We start from the raw sequence: 18,690 nt of genomic DNA on the forward strand, positions 1-18,690 counted from the left end.
ATTCCACCAGTATTTTTCAAAGAGCTGGAGCAAATAATCCAAAAATTTGTATGGAATCAGAAGAGACCCCGAATCACTAAGGAAATGTTGAAAAAACAAAAATAAAACTGGGGGCATCACGTTACCTGATTTCAAGCTTTACTACAAAGCTGTGATCACCAAGACAGCATGATACTGGCATAAAAACAGACACATAGACCAGTGGAACAGAGTAGAGAGCCCAGGTATGGACCCTCAACTCTATGGTCAAATAATCTTTGACAAAACAGGAAAAAATATACAGTGGAAAAAAGACAGTCTCTTCAATAAATGGTGCTGGGAAAACTGGACAGCGATAGGCAGAAGAATGAAACTCGACCATTCTCTTATACCATACACAAAGATAAACTCAAAATGGATAAAAGACCTCAACGTGAGACAGGAATCCATCAGAATCATAGAGGAGAACATAGGCAGTAACCTCTTTGATATCAGCCACAGCAACTTCTTTCAAGATATGTCTCCAAAGGCAAAGGAAACAAACGCGAAAATGAACTTTTGGGACTTCATCAAGATCAAAAGCTTCTGCACAGCAAAGGAAATAGTCAAGAAAACAAAAGAGGCAACCCACGGAATGGGAGAAGATATTTGCAAATGACAGTACAGACAAAAGGTTGATATCCAGTATCTATAAAGAACTCCTGAAACTCAACACACACAAAACAGACAATCATAAAAAAAATGGGCAAAAGATATGAACAGACACTTCTCCAATGAAGACATGCAAATGGCTATCAGACACATGAAAAAATGTTCATTATCATTGGGGCGCCTGGGTGGCTCAGTGGGTTAAGCCGCTGCCTTCGGCTCGGGTCATGATCTCAGGGTCCTGGGATTGAGTCCCGCATCGGGCTCTCTGCTCAGCAGGGAGCCTGCTTCCGTCTCTCTCTCTCTGCCTGCCTCTCCGACTACTTGTGATTTCTCTCTGTCAAATAAATAAATAAAATCTTTAAAAAAAAATGTTCATCATCACTAGCCACAGGGAGATTCAAAATAAAACCATATTAAGATATCACCTTACACCAGTTAGAATGGCCAAAATTAGCAATACAGGAAACAACATGTGTTGGAGAGGATGTGGAGAAAGGGGAACCCTCTTACACTGTTGGTGGGAATGCAAGTTGGTGCAGCCAGTTTGGAGAACAGTGTGGAGATTCCTCAAGAAATTAAAAATAGAACTTCCCTATGACCCTGCCATTGCACTATTAGGTATTTACCCCAAAGATACAGATGTAGTGGGAAGAAGGGCCATCTGTACCCCAATGTTTATAGCAGCAATGGCCACGGTGGCCCAACTGTGGAAAGAACCAAGATGCCCTTCATCAGATGACTGGATAAGGAAGATGTGGTCCATATACACTATTGAGTATTATGCCTCCATCAGAAAGGATGAATACCCAACTTTTGTAGCAACATGGATGGGACTGGAAGAGATTATGCTGAGTGAAATCAGTCAAGCAGAGAGAATTAATTATCATATGGTTTCACTTATTTGTGGGGCATAACAAATAGCATGGAGGACAAGGGGAGATGGAGAGAAGGGAGTTGAGGGAAATTGAAAGGGGAGGTGAACCATGAGAGACTATGGACTCTGGGAAACAATTTGATGGTTTTGAAGGGGCAGGTGTGGGAGGTTGGGGGAACCAGGTGGTGGGTATTGGAGAGGGCACGGATTGCATGGAGCACTGGGTGTGGTGCAAAAATAATGAATACTGTTACACTGAAAATAAATAAATTAATTAATTTAAAAAAAAAGAAGGGAGTTGAGGGTAATTGGAAGGGGAGGTGAACCATGAGAGACTATGGACTCTGAAAAACAATCTGACGGTTTTGAAGGGACGGGTGTGGGATGTTGGGGGAACAGGTGGTGGGTATTGGAGAGGGCACGGATTGCATGAAGCACTGGGTGTGGTGTAAAAATAATGAATACTGTTACACTGAAAAAGTAAAAAATTAAAAAAAAATAGAATGTAATTCAGTCCAAGATGTACAAATCTTCTGAATTATTTAAAATATATATTTGTAATAATTACATTAAAGTTGATATCTATTTATATACCTAGAATAAAAAACAATGAATTCTGTTATGCTGAAAATAAATTTTGAAAAATTTTTAAAAAATTTTAAAAACTATCAAAAAAAAGAAATAAAAAAATTTAAAAAAATATTAGAAGGGCTCCTGGGTGGCTCAGTGGGTTAAAGCCTCTGCCTTCGCCTCGGGTCATGATCCCAGGGTCCTGAGATGGAGCCCCACATCGGGCTCTCTGCTCAGCAGGGAGCCTGCTTCCCCCCCCCTCTGCCTGTCTCTCTGCCTACTTGTGATCTCTGTCAAATAAATAAATAAAATCTTTATCTTTTTTAAAAAAGATTTTATTTATTTATTTGACAGAAAGCGATCACAAGTAGGCAGGAGAGGCAGGCAGAGAGAGAGGAGGAAGCAAGCTCCCCGCCAAGCAGAGAGCCCCATGCAGGGCTCGATCCCAGGACCCTGGGATCATGACCCCAGCCGAAGGCAGAGGCTTTAACCCACTGAGCCACCCAGGCGCCCCAATAAATAAAATCTTAAAAAAAAATTAGAGCAGAGATCAAAGAGTTAGAAACTAGAGATAAGCAGGACACATCAATGAAACTAGAAGATGGTTCTTTGAAAGAATCAATACGATCAATAAACCACTGGCCAAACTAATGCAGAAGAGAAGAGAGAAGACCAAATTAGTAAAATTATGAATGAAAGGGGAGAGATCATGACAAACACCAAGGAAATAGAAACACTCACCAGAAATTATTATCAACAGTTATAAGCCAATAAGTTAAGCAATCTGGAAGAAATGGATGCATTCCCAGAAACATAAACTTCCGAGACTGAAACAGGAATTTCTTTAAAATTATAATTTTTCATAACTAAGTGGGTGGTCTCTCCCTATTTTTTTGTTTCTTGATAATTTGCTTGCCTTCAGGTATTCACTAACCTAAGTTTCTTCTTGATAATATATAAAAATTACTTGAAATATCTGGACACATAAAAATACTTGAAATACTCTAAACATGCAAAAAATTATGGAAAATGGTCCAGGAAGTACACATGTACACATTACCTAGAGCTGATAAATGTTCTAATGTTATTCCTTTTTTCCCCCTATGTTATTTCTAATCATGATGACAGATTTTAGATTATATAACATCAGGATGAAAGTTTGGGCTTCCAGGCATAGCTGCAGCTACAGAATCTGACATGTTAAATTTAATCACTTCTGTTTTCCTAAAACAGGTTTTACGATGGGCAACAGCCTGTGTTGGCTATCATGGATCCAGACATGATCAAAACAGTACTGGTGAAAGAATGTTATTCTGTCTTCACAAACCGGCGGGTAGGCATGGAGTTATTTTAAATTCATATTTATTTATTTGTTTGTTTGTTTATTTATCTACTTACTTATTTATAAAACTTTCATTTTGACACAATTATAGATTCACAGGAAGTTGTCACAGGAGTTCCCATGTTGTATGGTCTTCAAGCTTTTCCCCCTAATATCCTGCAAAGCTATATATAGTATGGAATTGGAAATTGACTTTGGTTCCAGCCACAGAACTTATTCAGGTTTCAATGTTTTTATGTGCACTCATTTGTGTGTGTGTGTGTGTGTGTGTGTGTGTTGCTTTCTGAGCATTTATCTTTCATGTGGATTTGTGCACCCACCACCCCAATCACATTACAGAGTTGTTCCATCAACAAAAGTCTCCCACTTACTATTCTTTTGTAGGCACGGTGTATGGCTTGTCTTTTTGTTGTATCAGAGTCTTCAGCAGAACAAAAATTTTTTTCCCTGGTTTAATTTTTTTAATTTAATTTATTTTTTCAGTGTTCCAAGATTCATTGTTTATGCCCCAAACCTAGTGATTTGATTTGAATCTCCCTGATGGTTAATGGTGATGGGCATGTATCTGTTACCCATTTGTATATCTTCTTTGGAGAAGTGTCTGTTCATGTCTTCTACCCATTTTTTGACATGATTATCTGTTTTTTTTAAATTTATTTTTTATTTATTTTCAGCATAACAGTATTCATTGGTTTTGTGCCACACCCAGTGCTCCATGCAATACATGCCCTCCTTAATATCCATCACCTAGTTCCCCCAACCTCCCACCCCCCTGCCACTTCAAACCCCTCAGATTGTTTTTCAGAGTCCATAGTCTCTCATGGTTCACCTCCCCTTCCAATTTCCCCCAACTCCCTTCTCCTCTCTAACTCCCCATGTCGTCCATGCTATTCGTTATGCTCCACAAATAAGTGAAACCATATGATAATTGATTCTCTCTGCTTGACTGATTTCATTCAGCATAATCTCTTCCAGTCCCATCCATGTTGCTACAAAAGTTGGGTATTCATCCTTTCTGATGGAGGCATAATACTCCATAGTGTATATGGACCACATCTTCCTTATCCATTCATCTGTTGAAGGGCATCTTGGTTCTTTCCACAGTTTGGCGACTGTGGCCATTGCTGCTATAAACATTGGGATGCATATGGCCCTTCTTTCCACTACATCTGTATCTTTGGGGTGAATACCCAGGAGTGCAATGGCAGGGTCATAAGGAAGTTCTATTTTTAATTTCTTGAGGAATCTCCACACTGTTCTCCAAAGAGACTGCACCAACTTGCATTCCCACCAACAGTGTAAGAGGGTTCCCCTTTCTCCACATCCCCTCCAACACATGTTGTTTCCTGTCTTGCTAATTTGGGCCATTCTAACTGGTGGAAGGTGGTATCTCAATGTGATTTTAATTTGAATCTCCCTGATGACTAGTGATGATGAACATATTTTCATGTGTCTGATAGCCATTTGCATGTCTTCATTGGAGAAGTGTCTGTTCATGTCTTCTGCCCATTTTTTGATATGATTATCTGTTTTTTTGAGTATTGAGTTTGAGGAGGTCTTTATAGGTCTTAGATATCAGCCCTTTGTCTGCAGTGTCATTTGTGAATGAATACCTTCTCCTATTCCATGGATTGCCTCTTTGTTTTGTTGGCTGTTTCTTTGCTGTGCAGAAGCATTTTATCTTGATGAAGTCCCAAAAGTTCATTTTTGCTTTTCATTTGTCTTTGGAGACATGTCTTTAAAGACGTTGCTGTGGCTGATGTTGAAGAGTTTACTGCCTATGTTCTCCTCTAGGATTTTGATAGATTTCTGCCTCACGTTGAGGTCTTTTATCCATGTTGAGTTTATCTTTGTATATGATGTAAGAGAATGGTCAGGTTTCATTCTTCTATACATAGGTGTCTAATTTTTCCAGCACCAGTTATTGAAGAGACTGTCTTTTATCCACTAAATATTTTTTCCTGCTTTGTCAAAGATTATTTGACCATAGGCTTGTGGTCGATATCTGGACTCTACTCTGCTCCACTGGTCTATGTGTCTGTTTTTGTGCCAGTACCATGATGTCTTGGTGATCACAGCTTTGTAGTAAAGCTTGAAATCAGGCAATGTGATGCCGCCAGTTTTATTTTTCTTTTTCAACATTTCCTTAACAATTCGGGGTCTTTTCTGGTTCTATACAAATTTTAAGATTGTTTGTTCCAGCATTTTGAAAAATGTCTGTGGTATTTTGATCAGGATGATGGCATTGAAAGTGTAGATTGCTCTAGGCAGTATAGACATTTTAACAATGTTTATTCTTCCAATCCATGAGCATGGAATGCTTTTCCATCTTTTTTGTCTTCTTCAATTTCTTTCATGAGTGTTCTATAGCCTCTCAAGTACAGATCCTTTTCCTCTTTGGTTAGGTTTATTCCCAGGTATCTTATGGTTTTTGGTGCTATAGTAAATGGAATTGATTCTCTAATTTCCCTTTCTGTGTTTTCATTATTAGTGTATAAGAAAGCAACTGATTTCTGAACATTAACTTTGTATCCTGCCACATTACTAAATTGCTGTATGAGGTCTTGTAGTTTGGGGGTGGAATTTTTGGGCTTTCTATATAGAGTATCATGTCATCTGTGAAGAGAGAAAGTTTGACTTCTTCTTTGCATATTTGAATATCTTATATTTCTTTTTGTTTTCTGATTGCTGTTGCTAGGATTTCCAGTACTATGTTGAACAACAGTGGCAAGACTGGACATCCTTGTCATGTTCCTTATCTCAAAGAGAAGTCTGTCAGCTTTTCCCCATTGAGAATGATATTCACTGTGGGCTTTTCATATATAGATTTTATGAAGTTGAGAGCGAACATATTTTATTTTGATAAGGCCAATTTAACTTTTTTTTTTCCTTTTATGGGTTATGAGTTTGGCTTCAATTTTGAAAAATCTTTATCTAGCTCTACATTCCCAGGATTTTCTCAAAGTAGTTCATTTTATGTTTTACATTTAAGTATATATTTTTATATTGTTTTATGTTTTACATCTATAATATGAATCTTATTTAATTTTATGTTTCACATTTAAGTCTGTGATCCATTTTGAGTCAATTTTTAGTGTTAATTGGGAGGTGTGAAATTTAATTCAAAGATCCTTGTTTTTGGCCAATGGATGTCTAATTGTTCCAGCACCATTTATGAAAAGGCTATACTTCCTCCATTGAATCGCTTTTGTACCAGGGAAAAAATTGAGTTGGGCATATGTGTGTGTCTATTTCTCATACTTTGTTCTGTTCATTGATCTCTGTATCTCTCCCTCCACCAATACCAGACTCTCTTGATCACTGCAGCCATATAGTAAGTCTCAGCATCACGAGCAGTAATTCCTCCCATTTTATTTTTCATTGGAATTGTTTTAGGTATTTTAGCTCCTTTGCCTTTCCATACAAATTTATAATTAGCTAATCTGTTTACATAATATTCGCTGGGATTTTCTTTTATTTATTTTTTTTAAATTCTTTTCAGCATAACAGTATTCATTGTTTTTGCGCCACACCCTCACTGGAACTTTTTTTTTAAGATTTTATTTATTTCTTTGACAGAGAGAGAGAGATCACAAGTAGGGAGAGCAGCACAGAGAGAGCGAGGGGGAAGCAGGCTCCCTGCTGAGCAGAGAGCCTGATGCTGGGCTCGATCCCAGGACCCTGGGATCATGACCTGAACTGAAGGCAGAGGCTTTAACCCACTGAGCCACCCAGGTGCCCCTAGCTGGGATTTTTTTAAAGACATGATTTAAACTTATCAATCATTTGTGAAAAATTTCTATCTTTACTAAGTCATGTCTTTTAATGCATGAACACAATATGTGTTTATTTAGGTTTTCTTTAAATTTTTTCACCAACATTAAGTTCTCAGTGTAGGAACACATGTTTTGTTCAACACACATCTCAAATGTTTCACCTTCTTTGTGTGATTATAATTGTTATTGTGTTCTTAATATGTTTTCACATATTCATTATGTAGAAATATGGTTGAGTTTTGGTGTCGATATTTCCTATAACCTAGCTTAGCTCATTTATTAGATGCAGAAGTGTTCTTTTTATATTCCTCAAGATTTTCTACATTGACAATTATATCACCTGAAATAGGGACACTCCTATTTTATCCTTCCAATCTGTATGCCTTCATTTCTTTGCTTTGTCTTATTGCATTAGCTAGGAGATCTATTATGATGTCGACTAAGAGTAGTGAGAGTGAACATTTTTGCTTTCTTCCTGATGTTAAGGCAAAATATTCAATCTTTTGCCATTTATCAATTTATGTATACATTTTTACAATGAAAACTGTATATTTAAATGTGATGTTTTCACTTATAGAGTGATTATGACAAATTAAACATAGTAACATATCTATCACCATCCAGTTACTTTGTATGTGGGTGTGCATGTATATTAAGAATGTGTAAGATCTACTTACACCGTACAGTATTAATAATTATAATCACCGTGTAGTATGTTGTCTCCAGAACTTACTCATCTTAAAATGGAAAGTTTGTAGCATTTTATTACCATCTGCCTTTTGCCCTCTTCTTCAGCCTCTGATAGGTACAATTTTCCCTCTGTTACTAAGCTTGACTTTATTTTTCTAGATTCCACTTATAAATGAAATCATGAGACACCTGTCCTTCTGTGTCTGGTGTAGTGCTCCTAGCCTGTTGTCCATGTTTTCTAAGTTTATCCATGCTTGGAAATGACAAGATTTCCTTCCTTTTTAAGACTGAGCAATATTCCATATTCTCTATTGATCCCTCCATTTACATAGATTTATTTATTTATCTATCTTTAAATTCCAGTTAGTTAACATACAATGCAATATTGGCTTTAGGAGTACAATTCAGTGATTCATCACTTACATACAATACCCAGTGCTCATCACAGGTGCCCTCCTTAATGCTTATCACCCATCTAGCCCATTCCCCACCCACCTCCCTCCATCAACCCTCAGTTTATTCTCTATCGTTAAGAGTCTCTTATGGTTTGTTTCTTTCTTGAAACCCCCTATTTACCCCCTTCTTAAATTTTCTTCTGTTTTCTTTCTTAAATTCCATATAGAGTGAAATCATATGGTATTAGTCTTTCTCTGATTGACTTGTTTCACTTAGCAGAACACTCTTTTTGCTTCATTCACATTGTTGCAAATAGCAAGATTTCTTTCTTTTTGGTGGCTGAATAGTATTCCATTATATATATAGTGGAATATATATGTGTGTGTGTGTATATACACATACATATATATGTATATATAGACACACACATAGATATAGATATAGATGGATATAGATATAGATAGATATAGATCTCACATCTTCTTTATCCATTCATCAGTCTATGGATATATTTGTGCTCAATCCATAGTTTGCCTAATGTTGATAATGCTGCTATAAACATTGGGATGCATGTATTTTTTTGAATATGTATTTTTGTATCCTATGGGTAAATACCTAGTAGTATAATTGTCAGGTCATAGGGTAGTTGTATTTTTAACTCCTTAGGAACCTCCATACTGTTTTCCAGCGTGATGGCACCAGTTTACATTTCCACCAACAGTGCAAATTCCCCTTTCTCTACATCCTCACCAGCATCTTTTCTTTACAGAGTTGTTACTTTTGGACATTCTGAGAAGTGTGAAGTGATGTCTCATAATGGATTTGATTTGTCTATTCATATCTTCTGCCCATTTCTTAACCAGATCATTTGTTTTTTGGGTGTTGAGTTTGATAAGTTCTTTATAGTTTTTGGATACTAGCCCTTTATCACATATGTTATTTGCAAATATCTTCTCCCATTCCATAGACTGCCTTTTAGTTTCGTCAATTGTTTCCTTCACTATGCAGAAGATTTTCATCTTGATGATGTCCCAATAGTTCATTTTGGCTTTTGTTTCCCTTGTATCCAGCAATGTGTCTAGTAAAAAGTTGCTATGGCTGAGGTCAAAGAGATTTCTGCCTATGTTCTCCTCTGGAATTTTGATGGTTTCCTGTCTCATATTTGGATCTTTTATCCATTTTGAACTAATTTTTGTATATGGTGTGAAAAAGTGATCCAGTTTTATTCTTCTGCATGTGGCTGTCCAGTTTTCCTAGCACCATTTGTTGAAGACACTGTCTTCTTTCTATTGGATATTGTTTCCTGATTTGTTGAAGATTAACTGATCATATAGTTGTGGGTCCATTTCTGGATTTCCTATTCTGTTACATTGACATTTAAAGTAATCATTGATAGGTAAAGATTTGGCATTATTAGTTCAGTAATCCAAGTGTTTCATAGATCAGTCATTCCTTCTTCTTATCTTCCTTTGTAATTTCATGGTTTTTGTTATAGTGGTATGCTTTGATTTTTTCCTCTTTATCTTTTCTGAATATACTCTAGGTTTTTGTTTGCAGTTACTAGGAGGCTTACATAGAATATCTTATACATGTAGAAGTCTATTTTAAGCTGATGAGAACTTAACTTTGTTTGTATTCAAAACAATGCATTTACTCCTCTACCACCAGTTTTATGTTTTTGATGTCAAAATTTACATATTTTCATATTGTGTGTTTGAAAATTATTTTAGCTATGTTATTTTAATTTTCTTTTAACCTTTCACTACAGTTATGTGTGATTAGCAAGTCATTACTATAATATCACTGTGTTCTGAATTTAATTATATATTTATATTTACCATTAAGATTTGTACTTTCATGTGATTTCATGTTCTTAGTAAGTGTCCTTTTATTTTAGCCTGTAGAATTCCCTTTAGTATTTCTTGTAAGGCAGGTTCAGTGGTGAATTCTTTCCACTTTTTGATTGTCCAGAAATGTCTTTATCCCTCTCTTATTTCTGAAGGCCTTCTATTCTGGGTAAAGTATTCTTGGCTAGTGTTAATTTTCATAGTTTGAATAAATCATCCACTGTCTTCTGGATTTCCAGATTTCTGCTGAGGAATACACTGACAGCCTTATGGGTGTTCCCTTCTTTGGGATGAGTTCCTTGTCCCTGGATCCTTTCAAGAATTTTCTTTGTCTCTTATTTTTTTTTTCTTTGTCTTTAAATTTTGACAATTTTATTATCCTGTGTCTTAGTGAAGTCTTTTTTGGATTTAGTCTTACAGGGGACTTTAAGCTTCACATCCCTAGATTTTCATATATTTCCCAATTTGGGGAATTTTTCAGCTATTGTTTCTTTAGTAAGTATTCTGCCCACTTCTCTCTTCTCCTACTGTGACTTCCATAGTGTGAATATTGTTTCATTTGATGGTGTCCTATAAATCTTAGAGGTGTTTCTCCCCAGTTTTTCCCCATTATATTTGACTACATAATCTAGAGAGCACCATTGGTTCAGGCAGTTGGGGCCCACACCTTCAGCAATTGTATGATCCTTGTAGTAAAGCAGTGGAGGGTTCTTTGTGGCTGCCGTAGCTATTGAGGTCTTCAGCAGCAGCACCAGATCCAGCACCAGGAGACTGCAACTACACCAAGCAGAGTGGTAGTTAGAGTTGGTCCTATACACACACTCATCTGTGGAGGCTGAAAGCAATCATATGCCCCAAACAAGCCTGGGTCCAGCAGAGGTACCGTGGCCAACTGTGAACACACAGGCTTGAGTGTCTGGGCTGCCTGTGTGCATTTATGTGGCTTCAGGGATAGTCATTACTGCATGCACAGCAGTGGGTGCTTGTTACTGGAGTTCAGGCTGGCAGTGTGTAATTGTATAGCTTCAAGGTTTAGCTGTGGTCTCATGTGGCAGTGCAATCCAGTGACAGGAGTCAGGGATGGCCTTATATCTGAAATGTGCTGGGATCTGAGCTGGTGTTGTACCTAAGCCCAGTCACAAAGGTATACAGATTCCAGTGATCAGGGTGTAGGTGGTGCCACTGACTGAGGCAACTCAAGTGAGTGCAGATAGGATACAGCAGGACTCTGGCAGCTGAAGTCTGCAAATGTGAACCTTTGGGACCATCAATAGCAAAACCTTAGAGGATACACAGTGCTGGGCCAGCCATTTGTTCCTCAGCAGCTAAGGTTGCTAGAGTATTCTGCAGATGAGGACACAGAGAAGCATAGTCACTCCTGCCACTTGATGTGCTGGTAGTCCTGCCCTTCTTTGTTCCTACCTGTGTTTAGATGTGTCAGCCATGCCAGTCTCTGGAAGGTTTGAAACCAAAACAGGTAATTTGTGCCATTCCCTGAAGGCTGGTCTAATGGCCTCTTACTCTTCTGTCCTTTTCCCAATAGGAGAATTCTCTGAGGTCACAGAGTGTCCTCTCATTGCTGGCCTGGCTCCTGGTGTGATGCAGGCAAAATGAAGCTATTCTCCCTATATTTTTAATGCCATTATTCTTAGGACTTTAACTCTACTGTGTTGCTGAATCTTCTTAAATGGACTCCCAAGCTCTTAGACCTATTTTTATTTGTGGATAACTAATTGTTGTTCTTTGTGGGGTAACAGAAGCTGGAGTGTCCTGTCCCATCATCCTGGTGATATCACGTCAGTATTTCCTCATTGAGGTGATATTAGGTGTAGGGTTTTTAGCTACTCTTTATTAAGTTGAAGAAGTTATCCTCTCTTCGTAGTTTGTGAGTTTTTTACCATGAATGCATATTGGAGATATCCATTTTATTTTTTTTTTTTTTTTTTTTTTTTTTAAAGATTTTATTTATTTATTTGACAGAGAGAAATTACAAGTACACTGAGAGGCAGGCAGAGAGAGAGAGAGAGAAGGAAGCAGGCTCCCTGCTAAGCAGAGAGCCCGATGCGGGACTCGATCCCAGGACCCTGAGATCATGACCTGAGCCGAAGGCAGTGGCTTAACCCACTGAGCCACCCAGGCGCCCGGAGATATCCATTTTAAAACAAAATATAGTTTTGGAAGATGGAAAAAAGATTCAACGTTGTTGATTTGATAGGCCAGTCTCACTTCTGAGAAACAGAATTATCTCCCTCTTTTTCCTTTCATCCCTGGAGAAAATACAGGGGAAGAGATTTTCATGTAACTGCATCATTTCTTGAGAATAGAAAATAGATTATTTGCTGTTGTTATTTTAAACCAATAGGTTTTTTTATTATGTTATGCAAATAGATTATCAATCTTTTTAGTGCTAACTACTACTTTTTTTTAATCACTATATGGAGAGGAGTAAGATGGCAGAGGAGTAGGAGATCTAAATTTTGTCTGGTCCCAGGAATTCAGCTAGATAGTTATCAAACCATTCTGAACACCTACAAACTCAACAGGAGATCAAAGAAAAGAATAGCAGCAATTCTATGAACAGAAAAGTGACCACTTTCTGGAAGGTAGGACATGCACAGAAGGCTAAATTTGCAAAGATAGACCCGGGGTGTATGGAGCTTCCATCACTAACCAGCAGGTGATAGAGCAGTGGAGCACAAAATTCAGAACTTTTAGAAGTCTGTTCCACTGAGGGATGTCACTCCAGTGGCTAAGCAGGGAGTGGAACCCTCACAGGGATGGTGTGGTCTTAGGACCCTCAGGGTCACAGAAAGACCAGGGGTGCCTGAGTGTGGTAGAGCCCCCAAGTATCAGAGTGGGGGAGTGGGGTAGCTGGCTGCAAAGGTGGATCCAAGGAGTGGGCTCTCAACTTGGGGTTGCCATAAACCATGATCCGTGGCACAGTCAGCCCACTGCTCTTTGAGCAGGGACCCAACAAGTGGCATATCCAGGAAGACTCCCCTTTCTCCCCCAGGAGGAGTGGCATGGGAGCATACCACAAGAATCTGCTGGGTTTGGAAACTTTAAATGGAGTTGTGTGCCAGAGATAGAAATGTGCAGTCAGAGGCTAGGTGAACATAAAGTGTGGTCAGAGACCAGAGATACAGGAGTGATTGACTGCTTTTCTCTGAGGACTCACTGAGGAGTGGGGCCCCAAGCTCTCAGCTCCTCTGGGGCCAGAGACTAGGAGGCCACCATGTTCACTCTCATCCTCCAAAGCCATATGGAAAACTTTCAGGGGATGAAAGCTACCAAGAGCAAACCTGACCAGATTACTTAGCCTGGCTCCTGGGAAGGGTGGTACAACTCCACCTCAGGCAAAGACATTTGAGAATTACTGCAACAGGCACCTCCCCCAAAAGATCAGCAAGACCATCCAGCCAAGAATAAGTTTACCTATCAATGAGAGCAGCAAAACTCCAGTGCTAGGGGCTTTCAGCACATAGAACTCATGGTTCTTCCCCACAATTCTGTAGTCTTTCAAAGTTAATTTTTAAATTTTTCTTTATATATTTCTTTTTCTGTTTTTTAAAAATTTTTCTTCTTTCCTTTTTCAACCAACATCTTATCTTACCAATTCCATTTTTTAAAATTTTTTCAATTTATTTATTTTCAGAAAAACAGTATTCATTATTTTTTCACCACACCCAGTGCTCCATGCAATCCGTGCCCTCTATAATACCCACCATCTGGTACCCCAACCTCCCACCCCACCCGCCACTTCAAACCCCTCAGATTGTTTTTCAGAGTCCATAGTCTCTCATGATTCACCTCCCCTTCCAATTTACCACAACTCCCTTCTCCTCTCTAACACCCCTTGTCCTCCATGATATTTGTTATGCTCCACAAATAAGTGAAACCATATGATAATTGACTCTCTCTGCTTGACTGATTTCACTCAGCATAATCTCTTCCAGTCCCGTCCATGTTGCTACAAAAGTTGGGTATTCCTGGCGGTCTAGTGGTTAGGATTCGGCGCTCTCACCAATTCCATTTTTAAAATATTTTTTTTTTATTTTCCATTTTTATAGTCATTCTATCCCTTTATTGTATTTAACCTTATTTTGCATATATATTTTTTTCCTTTCTTTTTTCCTCTTTTTTTATTGCATTATGTTAGTCACCATACAGTACATCATTAGTTTTTGATGTAGTGTTCCATGGTTTATTGTTTGTGTATAACACTCAGTGCTCCATGCAATCCATGCCCTCTTTAATACCCATCACCAGACTCACCTATCCCCCCACCCTATCTCTTCTAAATCTAAGTTTTTCTTTCATTAAAATTTTGTGATACAGTTTCTTCTAACAGACCAAAATATACCCTAAATCTAGTGTATGGCTTTGTTTTAGTCTGCTGCCTGATTATATTTTCTCTCTTTTTTTTCATTTAAAATTTTTTTCTTTATTTTTTTCAATTAACTTCTTATCAATTTCTTTTTTAAAATATTTTTACATTTTCATCTTTACAGTCATATTCCATCTTCATTGTATTTACCCTTATTTTTGTGTGTATATATATAAGTTTTTCTGTCTTTAAAAATTTTGGGAGGCAGTTTCTCCTAACAGACCAAAATACATCCAAAATCTAGTATGTGGCTCTGTTCTAGTCACCAGCCTGATCATTTTTTTTTCTTTTCTCCCTGGTTTCAGGTCTTTTCTGATTTGTTTAATGTATATTTTTCTGGAGTAGTTGTTACATTTTTAGCATTTTGTTCTCTCATTTATCTATTCTCTGGACAAAATGACAAAATGGAAAAGCTTACCTCAAAAAACCAAACAAACAAAAAAACTGAACAAGAGGCAGTACTTCTAGGGACCTAATCAATAAATACAGACATTAGTAAGATGTCAGAACTACAGTTCAGAATAATAATTATAAAGATACTAGCTGGGCTTGAAAAAAGCATAGAATATCCTAGAGAATCTCTTTCTGCAGAAAGAAAGGAACTAAAATCTAACCAAGTCAAAATAAAAAAAGCTATTAATGAGATGCAACAAAAAATGGAGGTTCTAACTGGTAGGATAAATGAGGCAGAAGAGAGAATTCGTGATATAGAAGACCAAATGTTGGAGAATAAAGAAGCTGAGAAGAGGAGAGATAAACAACTACTGGATCACAAGGGGAGAATTCAAGAGATAAGTGATACCATAAAATGAAACAATATTAGGATAATTGGGATTCCAGAAGAAGAAGAAAGAGAGAGGGGCAGAAGGCATAGTGGAGAAATTATGGTGGAGAACTTCCCTAAGTTGGAGAAGGAGACAGACATCAAAATCCAGGAGGCACAGAGAATCCCTCTCAAAATAAATAAAAATAGGTCAACACCCCGTCATCTAATAGCAAAACTTGTAAGTCTCAGAGACAAAGAGAAAAATCCTGAAAGCAACTTGGGACAAGAGTTCTGTAACCTACAATGATAGAAACATTAGATTGGCAGTAGATCTATCCACAGAGACCTGGCAGGTGAGAAAGGACTGGCATGATATATTCAGAGAACTAAACGAGAAAATATGCAGCCAAGAATACTATAGTCAGGTAGGGTGTCATTGAAAATAGAAAGACAGATTAAATCTTCCAGGACAAACAAAAACTAAAAGCATTTGTGAACACCAAACCAGCCCTACAGGAAATATCAAAAGGGGTGCTCTGAGCAAGGAGAGATCCTAAAAGTAATATAGACCAGAAAGGAACAGAGACAATATACAGTAACAGTCACCTTACAGGCAATGCAATGGCACTAAATTCATATATGTTAATGGTTACCCTGAATGTAAATGGGCCAAATCCTCTGATCAAAAGACACAGGGTATCAGATTGGAATAAAAAAAAAAAAGACCTATTGATATGTGGTCTGCAAGTGACTCATTTTAGACTCAAAGACACCTCCAGATTTAAATTGAGGAAGTGGAAAAAAATTTACAATGCTAATGGACATCAAAGGAAAGCTGGGGTGGCAATCCTTATATCAAACAAATTACATTTTAAACCAAACACTATAATAAAAAATGAGGAAGGACACTATATCATACACAAAGGGCCTATCCAACAAGAAGATCTAACAATTTAAAATATCTTTGCCCCTAACATGGGAGCAGCCAATTATATAAGCCAATTAATTACAAAATCAAAGAAACACATCAACAATAATACAATAATAGTAGGAGACTTTAACACTCCCCTCACTGAAATGAACAGATCATCTAAGCAAAAGATCAACAAGGAAATAAAGACTTTAAATGACACACTGACCAGATGGACTTCACAGATATTTATTCAGAATATTCCATCCCAAAGCAACAGAATACATATTCTTCTCTAGTGCCCATGGAACATTCTCCAAAAGAGATCACATCCTGGGTCACAAATCAGGTGTCAACTGGTACCAAAAGATTGGGATCATTCCCTTCATATTTTCAGACCACAATGCTTTGAAACTAGATCTCAGCCACAAGAAGAAAGTTGGAAAGAACTCAAAATCATGGAGGCAAAAGAGCATCCCACTAAAGAATGAATAGGTAAACCAGGAAATTAAAGAAGAATTTTTAAAAAATTCATGGGAACCAAAGAAAATGAAAACACAACTGTTCAAAATCTTTGGGACACAGCAAAGGCAGTCCTAAGAGGAAAGTCTATAGCAATACAAGCCTTTCTCAAGAAACAAGAAAGGTCTCAAATACACAGCCTAACCTTACACCTAAGGAGCTGTGTAAAGAACATCAAATAAAGCCTAAACCTAGTAGAAGATAAATAATAAAGATGAGAGCAGAAATCAATGAAATAGAAATCAGAAGGACAGTAGAACAGATCAAGGAAACTAGGAGCTGGTTCTTTGAAAGTGTTAATAAGGTTGATAAATTCCTAGCCAGACTTATCAGAAAGAAAAGAGAAAGGACCCAAATTAATAAAATATGAATGAAAGAGGAGAGACCACAACCAACACCAAATAAATACCAACAATTATAAGAACATAATATAAGCAACTATATGCCAGCAACTGAAACAATCTGGAAGAAATGGATGCATTTCTAGAGATGTGCAAACTACCAAAACTGAACCAGGAAGAAATAGAAAACCTGAACAGACCCATAACCTGTAAGGAAATTGAAGCAGTGATCAAAAATCATGGATAGAGGGTACATACCTCAATATCATAAAAACCACCTATGAAAAACCCACAGTGAATATCATTCTGAATGGGGAAAAACTGAGAGCTTTCTCCCTAAGGTCAGGAACACAGCAGGGATGTCCACTATCACCACTGTCACTCAGCTTAGTACTAGAAGTCCTAGCCTCAGCAATCAGACAACAAAAAGAAATAAAAGGGGGTGCCTGGGTGGCTCAGTGGGTTAAGCCACTGCCGCTCTGGTCATGATCTCAGGGTCCTGGGATCAAGTCCCACATCGGGCTCTCTGCTCAGTGGGAAGCCTGCTTCCCTCTCTCTATCCCTCTGCCTACTTGTGATCTCTCTCTGTCAAATAAATAAATAAAATCTTTTAAAAAAAGAAATAAAAGGCATCTGAATCAGCAAAGAAGTCAAACTCAAACTCTTTGCAGATGATATGATACTTTATGCAAACAAACCAAAAAGATACCACCCCAAAACTGCTAGAACTTATACAGGAATTCAGTAAAGTGTCAGGATATAAAATCAATACACAGAAATCAGTTGCATTTCTATACACCAACAACGAAACAGAAGAAAGAGAAACTAAGTAGTTGGTCCCATTTATAATTGCACCCAAACCTATAAGATACCTGGGAATAAATCCAACCAAAGAGGCAAAGGATCTGTACTCAGAAAACTATAGAATACTCACAAAAGAAATTGAGGTAGACACAAAGAAATCTAAAAATGTTCCGCTCATGGATTGGAAGAAAAAATATTGTGAAAAGGTCTATGCTACCTAGAGCAATCTATACATTTAATGCAATCCCTATCAAGATGCCATCAACTTTTTAAAAATTTTTTATTTCTTTTCTGCGTAACAGTATTCATTGTTTTTGCACCACACCCAGTGCTCCATGCAATCCGTGTCTTCTGTAATACCCACCACCTGGTTCCCTCAACCTCCCACCCCTCACCCCTTCAAAACCCTCAGATTGTTTTTCAGAGTCCACAGTTTCTCATGTTTCCCCTCCCCTTCCAATTTCCCTCAACTCCCTTCTCCTCTCCATCTCCCCTTTTCCTCCATGCTATTTGTTATGCTCCACAAATAAGTGAAACCATATGATAACTGACTCTCTGCTTGACTTATTTCACTCAGCAAAGAAATGAAACAAATTATCTAGAAATTTATATGGAACAAGAAAAGACTCCAAATAGCCAGAGGAATATTGAAAAAGAAAACCAAAGTTGGTGGCATCACAATTCCAAACTTCAAGCTCTATTACAAAGCTGTAATCATCAAGACAGTATGGTACTAGCACAAAAACAGACACATAGATCAGTGGAACAAACTAGAGAGCCCAGAAATGGACCCTCAACTCTATGGTCAACTAATATTCAACAAAGCAGGAAAGAA

The 18,690-nt window shown here is 37.7% G+C and overlaps 1 protein-coding gene across 2 annotated transcripts in view; it reads left to right on the forward strand.

The window, feature by feature from the left end:
• LOC131819107 (cytochrome P450 3A12-like) overlaps window positions 1-18,690 on the forward strand; it is a 45,801-nt gene that overhangs the window by 9,631 nt on the left and 17,480 nt on the right. For both annotated transcript variants that reach the window (XM_059153852.1, XM_059153853.1), the window contains one exon: window positions 3,308-3,407. In XM_059153852.1, the coding sequence (XP_059009835.1) occupies window positions 3,308-3,407 (100 nt within the window). The remainder of the gene's footprint in view (window positions 1-3,307; window positions 3,408-18,690) is intronic.

The sequence above is a fragment of the Mustela lutreola genome, chromosome 17 (assembly GCF_030435805.1).
Source record: "Mustela lutreola isolate mMusLut2 chromosome 17, mMusLut2.pri, whole genome shotgun sequence".
NCBI lineage: Eukaryota > Metazoa > Chordata > Mammalia > Carnivora > Mustelidae > Mustela > Mustela lutreola.